Source organism: Anomaloglossus baeobatrachus, chromosome 7 (assembly GCF_048569485.1).
Source record: "Anomaloglossus baeobatrachus isolate aAnoBae1 chromosome 7, aAnoBae1.hap1, whole genome shotgun sequence".
NCBI lineage: Eukaryota > Metazoa > Chordata > Amphibia > Anura > Aromobatidae > Anomaloglossus > Anomaloglossus baeobatrachus.
Window position 1 is genome coordinate 291,951,137 of NC_134359.1, and position 11,089 is coordinate 291,962,225.

At 53.7% G+C, this 11,089-nt stretch overlaps 1 protein-coding gene across 1 annotated transcript in view; it reads left to right on the plus strand.

Moving 5' to 3' along the window:
* GLYR1 (glyoxylate reductase 1 homolog) overlaps positions 1-11,089 on the plus strand; it is a 68,712-nt gene extending 57,623 nt beyond the window's left edge. The window contains exons 10-15 of the mRNA XM_075319795.1: positions 4,093-4,203; positions 4,380-4,481; positions 4,555-4,717; positions 5,388-5,567; positions 7,033-7,157; positions 8,659-11,089. Coding sequence (XP_075175910.1) covers positions 4,093-4,203; positions 4,380-4,481; positions 4,555-4,717; positions 5,388-5,567; positions 7,033-7,157; positions 8,659-8,733 — 756 coding nt within the window. The 3' untranslated portion in view covers positions 8,734-11,089. The remainder of the gene's footprint in view (positions 1-4,092; positions 4,204-4,379; positions 4,482-4,554; positions 4,718-5,387; positions 5,568-7,032; positions 7,158-8,658) is intronic.

Genomic DNA, 11,089 nt, shown 5'->3' on the forward strand with positions numbered 1-11,089 from the left:
CTTTTGCGACACCTGGCTGCCACAGGTAAAAGACCGATGGGTGAGAGACATTATATCCCACGGTTACAGGATAGAGCTCAGCTCTCGTCCTCCTACCCGATTTTTCAGAACATCTCCGCCCCCCGAGAGAGCCGATGCTCTTCTGCAGGCGGTGGGCATTCTGAAGGCAGAAGGAGTGGTGGTCCCTGTTCCTCTTCAGCAACAGGGTCACGGTTTTTACTCCAACTTGTTTGTGGTACCAAAAAAGAACGGATCCTTCCGTCCTGTTCTGGACCTAAAACTGCTCAACAAACACGTAAAAACCAGGCGGTTCCGGATGGAATCGCTCCGCTCCGTCATCGCCTCAATGTCCCAAGGAGATTTCCTAGCATCAATCGACATCAAAGATGCTTATCTCCACGTACCAATTGCTCCAGAGCATCAGCGCTTCCTGCGTTTCGCCATAGGAGACTAACACCTTCAGTTCGTAGCTCTGCCTTTCGGCCTGGCGACAGCCCCACGGGTCTTCACCAAGGTCATGGCAGCAGTTGTAGCAGTCCTGCACTCTCAGGGACACTCGGTGATCCCTTACTTAGACGATCTGCTTGTCAAGGCACCCACTCAAGTGGCATGCCAACACAGCCTGAACATTGCTCTGGAGACTCTCCAGAGGTTCGGGTGGATCATCAATTTTCCAAAGTCAAATCTGACACCGGCCCAGTCTCTGACATATCTCGGCATGGAGTTTCATACCCTCTCAGCGATAGTGAAGCTTCCGCTGGACAAACAGCGTTCACTACAGACAGGGGTGCAATCTCTCCTTCAAGGCCAGTCACACCCCCTGAGGCGCCTCATGCACTTCCTAGGGAAGATGGTAGCAGCAATGGAGGCAGTTCCATTTGCGCAGTTTCATCTGCGTCCACTTCAATGGGACATTCTCCGAAAATGGGACAGGAAGTCGACGTCCCTCGACAGGAACGTCTCCCTTTCACGGGCAGCCAAGGCTTCCCTTCAGTGGTGGCTTCTCCCCACTTCTCTGTCGAGGGGGAAATCCTTCCTTCCCCCATCCTGGGCGGTGGTCACGACGGACGCGAGCCTGTCAGGGTGGGGAGCGGTCTTTCTCCACCACAGGGCTCGGGGAACCTGGACTCCGACAGAGTCCTCCCTTCAGATCAATGTTCTGGAGATCAGGGCAGTGTATCTTGCCCTAAAGGCGTTCCAGCAGTGGCTGGAAGGCAAGCAGATCCGAATTCAGTCGGACAACTCCACAGCGGTGGCATACATCAACCACCAGGGCGGCACACGCAGTCGGCAAGCCTTCCAGGAAGTCCGGCGGATTCTGATGTGGGTGGAAGCCACAGCCTCCACCATATCCGCAGTTCACATCCCGGGCGTAGAAAACTGGGAAGCAGACTTTCTCAGTCGCCAGGGCATGGACGCAGGGGAATGGTCCCTTCACCCGGACGTGTTTCAAGAGATCTGTTGCCGCTGGGGGAGGCCGGACGTCGACCTAATGGCGTCACGGCACAACAACAAAGTCCCGGCATTCATGGCACGGTCTCAAGATCACAAAGCTCTGGCGGCGGACGCCTTAGTTCAGGATTGGTCGCAGTTTCAGCTCCCTTATGTGTTTCCTCCTCTGGCACTGTTGCCCAGAGTGTTACGCAAGATCGGGTCCGACTGCCGCCGCGCCATCCTCGTCGCCCCAGACTGGCCGAGGAGGTCGTGGTACCCGGATCTGTGGCATCTCACGGGGGGTCAACCGTGGCCACTACCAGACCGACCAGACTTGCTGTCTCAAGGGCCGTTTTTCCATCTGAATTCTGCGGCCCTGAACCTGACTGTGTGGCCATTGAGTCCTGGATCCTAGCGTCTTCAGGATTATCTCAAGAGGTCATTGCCACCATGAGACAGGCTAGGAAACCAACGTCCGCCAAGATCTACCACAGGACGTGGAGAATATTCTTATCCTGGTGCTCTGATCAGGGGTTTTCTCCCTGGCCATTTGCCTTGCCCACTTTTCTTTCCTTCCTTCAATCAGGATTGGAAAAAGGGTTGTCGCTCGGCTCTCTTAAGGGACAAGTCTCAGCGCTCTGTGTTTTTCCAGAAGCGCCTAGCCAGACTTCCACAGGTACGCACGTTCCTGCAGGGGGTTTGTCACATAGTTCCTCCTTACAAGCGGCCGTTAGAACCCTGGGATCTGAACAGGGTGCTGATGGTTCTTCAGAAACCACCTTTCGAGCCAATGAAGGATATTTCTCTTTCACGCCTTTCACAGAAAGTGGTTTTTCTAGTAGCAGTCACGTCACTTCGGAGAGTGTCTGAGCTAGCAGCGCTGTCATGCAAAGCCCCTTTCCTGGTTTTTCACCAGGACAAGGTGGTTCTGCGTCCGGTTCCGGAATTTCTCCCTAAGGTGGTATCCCCCTTTCATCTCAATCAGGATATCTCCTTACCCTCTTTTTGTCCTCATCCAGTTCACCAGTGTGAAAAGGATCTGCACTTGTTAGATCTGGTGAGAGCACTCAGAATCTATATTTCTCGTACGGCGCCCCTGCGCCGTTCGGATGCACTCTTTGTCCTTGTCGCTGGCCAGCGTAAAGGGTCACAGGCTTCGAAATCAACCCTGGCTCGGTGGATCAAGGAACCAATTCTCGAAGCTTACCGATCTTCTGGGCTTCCGGTTCCCTCAGGGCTGAAAGCCCATTCTACCAGAGCCGTGGGTGCGTCCTGGGCTTTGCGGCACCAGGCTACGGCTCGGCAGGTGTGTCAGGCGGCTACCTGGTCGAGTCTGCACACTTTCACGAAACACTATCAGGTGCATACCTATGCTTCGGCAGACGCCAGTCTAGGTAGGCGAGTCCTTCAGGCGGCGGTTGCCCACCTGTAGGAAAGGGCCGTGGTACGGCTCTATTACGAGGTATTATTTTACCCACCCAGGGACTGCTTTTGGACGTCCCAATTGTCTGGGTCTCCCAATGGAGCGAAAAAGAAGGGAATTTTGTTTACTTACCGTAAATTCCTTTTCTTCTAGCTCCAATTGGGAGACCCAGCACCCGCCCCTGTTCCCTTCGGGCTGTTGTTCTTTGTATACACATGTTGTTCATGTTAAATGGTTTCAGTTCTCCGAAATTCCTTCGGATTGAGTTTACTTTAAACCAATTTATAATTTTTCCTCCTTCTTGCTTTTGCACCAAAACTGAGGAGCCCGTGATGCACGGGGGGTGTATAGGCAGAAGGGGAGGGGCTTTACACTTTTAAGTGTAATACTTTGTGTGGCCTCCGGAGGCAGAAGCTATACACCCAATTGTCTGGGTCTCCCAATTGGAGCTAGAAGAAAAGGAATTTACGGTAAGTAAACAAAATTCCCTTCTTTTGGGGTTTGGTTAACGGAAAACCAGCAAATCCGGCTTTTTTTATTTTTTTCGCGTTTTCTGTAGTACAGGGATAATTAGTTTGATCAAAATATTACAGACTTGGTGATACCAGACTTTTTTTCCCTGAACACTGGAGGGGTAAAAAAGGAGTGATAGGTTGGTAAGAGCCGGTGTGAACGCAAATACGCCCTTTCATTTTGCTGATGGTGGATGATTAAACAGCAGTGATCAGAGCCAACTGCGATCGCTGGATCTACAACCCCTAATGAGCTCGCTCTATAATCCCATCATGCATCTTGTGATGAACATGTACATCACAGGTCATGAAAGAGTTAAAAAAATAAATAACCTAGAAAAGTTTGGTTTCATCCAAAGCATCAAAAAACTAAGTTATTGAATGCGGTAAATGGTATAATAATAGAGAAGACTAGACCGGAAGCTGCAGAGTCGTCCTCTTCCAGTCTGCACTGCGATCAAAGCGTTGTTGCATTTTTCCAAAAAACTGGTATCAATAAAATGTACAGAAAATCAGAGCGGGACGGGGTGAAAACATGGATAACCCCAATGATTTATATTGTGCCGGAGCGTGATGTCTGGCAATACATGACATAAGAGTCCCTATAGTGGGGTTCTCTGCAGCCTGCCGTGACTGATAACAGTGAGCAATAGATTTTATCACCAGGTCTTTAGATTTGCATTCATTCCCTCCTTCTTTTTTTCTTGTCTCGGTCTCTTGCAGTGCGACCTGTTCATCCAGGAAGGGGCACATTTAGGCAGAACTCCGGCCGAGGTGGTCTCTACGTGTGACATCACGTTTGCCTGCGTTGCGGACCCCAAAGCGGCTAAGGATGTACGTGGTCTACACTTTGTTCTGCTCTATATAAATACGCCCCATGACTAATCGCTGGGGGTCCGTCAGTCCCGGGCAGCAGGGCTGCACGTGTCGGACCCTTTTCCGGGAGGGGTTGGCGATCAGATGGCTACTTGCTGGAGGTATTCCTTACTATGCTCCTCCTCTGCTTTCAGCTGGTGCTGGGACCCAGCGGGGTTCTGCAGGGGATCCGTCCAGGGAAGTGTTACGTGGACATGTCTACGGTGGACCCAGAGACTGCGGCAGAGGTGGCACAGGTACCATGCTGTTATTACACTGCGATGTGATGTCTTACACCAGCGTGCGCCCCCTCACCTCTCCCTCCTCCAGATCATAGTGTCTCGGGGCGGCCGCTTCCTAGAAGCCCCCGTGGCCGGTAACCAGCAGCTCTCCAACGACGGCATGTTGATGATCCTGGCAGCCGGAGACCAAAGCGTCTTTGAAGATTGCTCCAGCTGCTTCCAGGCCATGGGCAGGACGTCCTTCTTTCTCGGTAAGCTCGTTTCAGCGGACAAATATTGTGTGTGGCCTTGAAGAGGTTAAAGAACATAGCTGAGGAGTGTCCAATCTTATGGGGGTGGTGACCCGTCCGCCCATGATTATATTGATGTGAGCGATGTCCTGCTCTCAGCCTCGATTATTTCAGGAGCGTGCACTAATCTTTTCTGAGGCACAATAACCAAGGGAGGTCACTAATACACCGGCCACACTGACTCCCCATCCAGCCACCGCCAGGGCATGCAGGGACTTGTAGTACACCAAGGCTGGAGAACTGCAAGTTGCCAACTCCGCAGTATGGCATTTTATGCAACTTGACAACGTCTGGCACAATGTCCACACGGAGGGCGGGTGGAGCGGGGAGGCTGGCACACGGAGGGCGGGTGGAGCGGGGAGGCTGGCACACGGAGGGCGGGTGGAGCGGGGAGGCTGGCACACGGAGGGCGGGGGGAGCGGGGAGGCTGGCACACGGAGGGCGGGTGGAGCGGGGAGGCTGGCACACGGAGGGCGGGTGGAGCGGGGAGGCTGGCACACGGAGGGCGGGGGGAGCAGGGAGGCTGGCACACGGAGGGCGGGGGGAGCGGGGAGGCTGGCACACGGAGGGCGGGTGGAGCATGCTTGGAATTGATCATACTGATTTATGTGTGTTTTTGTCTCTCTTGCAGGTGAGGCTGGTAATGCGGCCCGGATGATGCTAATCATTAACATGGTTCAGGGCAGCTTCATGGCCACGATAGCGGAGGGTATGACCTTGGCGCAGGTGACCGGCCAGTCTCAGCAGACCCTGCTGGACATCCTGATCCAGAGCCAGCTCTCCAGTATTTTCCTGGACCAAAAGTGCCAAAGTAAGAAAGAAATAATGCCATTTTTCCCTCGTTCCCCTTCCTTCTCCGCCTCGTCCACTCCCTCCTTCTCCGCCTCGTCGCCCGCCCTCCTTCTCCGCCTCGTCGCCCGCCCTCCTTCTCCGCCTCGTCGCTCGCCCTCCTTCTCCGCCTCGTCGCCCGCCCTCCTTCTCCTCTTCTCTCTCGTCCCCCCTCCTTCTCCTCTTCTCTCTCGTCCCCCCTCCTTCTCCTCTTCTCTCTCGTCCCCCCTCCTTCTCCTCTTCTCTCTCGTCCCCCCTCCTTCTCCTCTTCTCTCTCGTCCCCCCTCCTTCTCCTCTTCTTCTCTCTCGTCCCCCCTCCTTCTCCTCCTCTTCTCTCTCGTCCCCCCTCCTTCTCCTCCTCTTCTCTCTCGTCCCCCCTCCTTCTCCTCCTCTTCTCTCTCGTCCCCCCTCCTTCTCCTCCTCTTCTCTCTCGTCCCCCCTCCTTCTCCTCCTCTTCTCTCTCGTCCCCCCTCCTTCTCCTCCTCTTCTCTCTCGTCCCCCCTCCTTCTCCTCCTCTTCTCTCTCGTCCCCCCTCCTTCTCCTCCTCTTCTCTCTCTCGTCCCCCCTCCTTCTCCTCCTCTTCTCTCTCTCGTCCCCCCTCCTTCTCCTCCTCTTCTCTCTCTCGTCCACCCTCCTTCTCCTCCTCTTCTCTCTCTCGTCCACCCTCCTTCTCCTCCTCTTCTCTCTCTCGTCCACCCTCCTTCTCCTCCTCTTCTCTCTCTCGTCCACCCTCCTTCTCCCCCTCTTCTCTCTCTCGTCCACCCTCCTTCTCCTCCTCTTCTCTCTCTCGTCCACCCTCCTTCTCCTCCTCTTCTCTCTCTCGTCCACCCTCCTTCTCCTCCTCTTCTCTCTCGTCCACCCTCCTTCTCCTCCTCTTCTCTCTCTCGTCCACCCCCTCCTTCTCCTCCTCTTCTCTCTCTCGTCCCCCCCCTCCTTCTCCTCCTCTTCTCTCTCTCGTCCCCCCCCTCCTTCTCCTCCTCTTCTCTCTCTCGTCCACCCTCCTTCTCCTCCTCTTCTCTCTCTCGTCCACCCTCCTTCTCCTCCTCTTCTCTCTCTCGTCCACCCCCTCCTTCTCCTCCTCTTCTCTCTCTCGTCCCCCCCCTCCTTCTCCTCCTCTTCTCTCTCTCGTCCCCCCCCTCCTTCTCCTCCTCTTCTCTCTCTCGTCCCCCCCTCCTTCTCCTCCTCTTCTCTCTCTCGTCCCCCCCCTCCTTCTCCTCCTCTTCTCTCTCTCGTCCCCCCCTCCTTCTCCTCCTCTTCTCTCTCTCGTCCCCCCCTCCTTCTCCTCCTCTTCTCTCTCTCGTCCCCCCCTCCTTCTCCTCCTCTTCTCTCTCTCGTCCCCCCTCCTTCTCCTCTCTGACAGCTGTGTAATCCCCGATGTCACGGCCTCCTTTCTGCTCCACTTGTGAGGCCGCATTGACTCCCCTCGCTGACCGCCGCTCTCTCCTCAGACATCCTACAGGGGAACTTCAAACCAGACTTCTACCTAAAGTACATCCAGAAGGACCTGCGGCTCGCCATCGCCATGGGCGACTCAGTCAACCACCCGACCCCTATGGCTGCCGCAGCCAACGAGGTGAGAGTGCAGCGCCGTCTCTGCAGAGCAGGGAGATAGTTTGGGGCAATTTCACGGTTTTCATGGCATATTAGTTTTGCGTCTCACGCGGCCAGGAAGAATGAAACCACCGGGGGCAGAATCACCGCTCCTGTGTAATGTACGGGCGGCGAAACCTCGGACATTCTGACTTCCACTCCCACCAATCATCCGAAGAGAACAATGGCTGCCAAACTGATTTGTCAAAAGTGTATTAAAAAAAATAATAACATTTTACTATTCGTCCTCTTGGGTAGATGTAAATCCCACCCACCTTAGGTAGATCCTTCCCTCCCTCCTTGGGTAGATCATTCCCTCCATCCTTGGGTAGATCATTCCCTCCATCCTTGGGTAGATCATTCCCTCCCTCCTTGGGTAGATCATTCCCTCCCTCCTTGGGTAGATCATTCCCTCCCTCCTTGGGTAGATCATTCCCTCCCTCCTTGGGTAGATCATTCCCTCCCTCCTTGGGTAGATCGTTCCCCTCCAACCTTGGGTAGATCGTTCCCCTCCCTCCTTGGGTAGATCATTCCCTCCATCCTTGGGTAGATCATTCCCTCCCTCCTTGGGTAGATCGTTCCCCTCCCTCCTTGGGTAGATCGTTCCCCTCCCTCCTTGGGTAGATCGTTCCCCTCCCTCCTTGGGTAGATCGTTCCCCTCCCTCCTTGGGTAGATCGTTCCCCTCCCTCCTTGGGTAGATCGTTCCCCTCCCTCCTTGGGTAGATCGTTCCCCTCCCTCCCTTGGGTAGATCGTTCCCCTCCCTCCCTTGGGTAGATCGTTCCCCTCCATCCTTGGGTAGATCGTTCCCCTCCATCCTTGGGTAGATCGTTCCCCTCCCTCCCTTGGGTAGATCGTTCCCCTCCCTCCCTTGGGTAGATCGTTCCCCTCCCTCCCTTGGGTAGATCGTTCCCCTCCCTCCCTTGGGTAGATCGTTCCCCTCCATCCTTGGGTAGATCGTTCCCCTCCCTCCCTTGGGTAGATCGTTCCCCTCCATCCTTGGGTAGATCGTTCCCCTCCATCCTTGGGTAGATCGTTCCCCTCCATCCTTGGGTAGATCGTTCCCCTCCCTCCCTTGGGTAGATCGTTCCCCTCCCTCCTTGGGTAGATCGTTCCCCTCCCTCCCTTGGGTAGATCGTTCCCCTCCCTCCCTTGGGTAGATCGTTCCCCTCCATCCTTGGGTAGATCGTTCCCCTCCATCCTTGGGTAGATCGTTCCCCTCCATCCTTGGGTAGATCGTTCCCCTCCCTCCCTTGGGTAGATCGTTCCCCTCCATCCTTGGGTAGATCGTTCCCCCTCCATCCTTGGGTAGATCGTTCCCCCTCCCTCCCTTGGGTAGATCGTTCCCCCTCCCTCCCTTGGGTAGATCGTTCCCCCTCCATCCTTGGGTAGATCGTTCCCCCTCCATCCTTGGGTAGATCGTTCCCCCTCCCTCCCTTGGGTAGATCACCCTCCTGACCCTGTGTATTTGTTTCTTTCCGACAGGTCTACAAAAGAGCGAAAGCATTGGACCAATCTGACAACGACATGTCCGCCGTGTACCGGGCCTACATCCACTAGTTCCTCCATTTCACTGTCCAGGATCCTTCTTCTTCTGTTTTTTCCGCCTCTGTCCTTTTTTTTTTTTTTTCCTTCTCCAGATATATATATATTTTTTTCATTTGACACCAGTGTCTAGTTGTCGGTGAACTGTCGGCACGTCGGCTCCTGTCCAGGCAGCGGTGTCGGATCCGCCCCGGCCTTGCACTAATGGCGACCGTTCCGCCGCCGCTCTCTCTCTTTATCCGTAGTGACCCGTTCTTACACGTGTGGACCCTTCTGGTGCGCAGGACTTGTAGTCGGAGTGATCCCCCTCCCCACCCCCGGTGCATGCTCATCTTGAGGACCATCCACTTCACTGCTGAAGGACATACGAACGTTACCTTGTGGACACCAGAGACGCCTGTCCTCCAGAGACGCCTGTCCTCCAGAGACGCCTGTCCTCCAGAGACGCCTGTCCTCCAGAGACGCCTGTCCTCCAGAGACGCCTGTCCTCCAGAGACGCCTGTCCTCCAGAGACGCCTGTCCTCCAGAGACGCCTGTCCTCCAGAGACGCCTGTCCTCCAGAGACGCCTGTCCTCCAGAGACGCCTGTCCTCCAGAGACGCCTGTCCTCCAGATGACTACTTTCTTGGAAGATGATTTTGCCTAGTTGTACAGTGCACAAGATTTTTTTTGTTTTTTTTTTCTTTTTAGCATCCTCCAAATTTTCTTCCCTGTCGGCTGGACTCTGATCACCCGCTTTTTGTTTCTTTCTCCCCCTATGGACTGTATTATAAGGGGACGGTATGGTAAGTGCGTGCCGACTACAACCCCCACCAGTCACCTACGACTCCCACCAATCCCTGACACCTCAATGACTCTCCAGCTGCTGCAAAACTACAACTCCCAGCATGCTCAGAAAGCCGATGGCTGCCCAGGCATGCTGGGAGTTGTAGTTCCCAAAAGCTAGAGCGCCTGTAAAGTGTGGCTAAATCCAGATTTCTATGTTTTTCTTTGCTCACTTTGTTGCTTGTTACCCGGTGTCGCACTTTTCGCCGCCTCTCAAACCTTCGCCCCCCGATCTTCACTCCTGGGGGGGGCCTTCATCAGCCGTTTCATTACTAGTGGCAGCTAAACCCGTCTCTTCCTGTAGATCCTGAAAGTTGCTATTTTTATTTTTTTAATTTTTTTTCACCCCCCCCCCTCTTCTTGCTGAATTTTTTTTAAAGAAATCCTGGTTTTATTTATTTATGTTTTTATTGGATTTTATTGTGGGTTTTTTTTCTCCTTTTATGACAGGATTGGGGTTCATTTCTACTGTGATTTAAGCTAAAGATAAAAATCATGGCATGGCTCGAACGGGGGGAGGGGGCTTCCTGCAGGATTCTGGGGTATGGAGTGGATCAAAAGCGAATCTCCACTTTTTTTTTTTTTTTTTTTTTTTAAATTCCCTTAATGCGCAGGATTCTGTGCTGATTTTATTTCTTATTATATCTGTATAACAGTTGTATTTTTTTTTCTGATACAAAGCTCCAAATTCCCTGTGACATGAGTGCGGTTCCTGCAGCCGCCACTAGAGGGAGCTCACCGCCGGCAGCTGAGCTCTGTGTAAACACTGTGCAGTGAGCTCCCTCTAGTGGCGGCTGCAGGAACGCACTCTTCATGTCACTATATGTCCATGCAGGGGATTTGGAGCTTTGTATCAGTCTATACAGATATAATATGAAAGGGTGGACATTCACTTTGCAGTAGATGAGCCTGAATCTTTAAAGGGGCATTTCTGAAAGGTCATAGATAACATCGGTGCACTCTTTCTATGGAGGCACAGACCCCTTGGACACGGCTCAGAGACCTGTATTCCTCATCAATTGTGTCGTCCTAAAGGGGGTGTGATCACTTCAGAGCAGTACCCCCTACCCTGCGGCTCTGCAGCCGTTGCAAAACTACATTTCCCAAAAGGCCCTGCATTCTGAGCATGATGGGAGATGTAGTTCTCAGGTTGACGGGTACTGCTCTAGCGTAAGGGTCTCCAACCTGTGCTTTCCCATGCATAGCAAAACTACAGTTCCCATCATGCCCGCACAGCCTATGACCTGATGGGAGCTGTAGTTTTGCATCAGCTGGATGGGACTTCACCAACATCATGCTTTCAGGACTACAACTCCCAGCATGCCGGAGAGCGCCAGATTGGAGACCAGCGATCCTGAACCTTGATTGGATTTCCCCCCTGAATGCACAAGTATTCACACCGGCTGATAACCGAACACGGTACCGGATGTCAGGAAGAGCCCGCGCGTCCTGTCCGGATTCTCATCTCCGCACCTCGCCCTTTTATTTTATTTGTTTCCCCTGCTTTCCCTCTGATCAGACTTTACATTTTTAGATTTTTTTTTTTT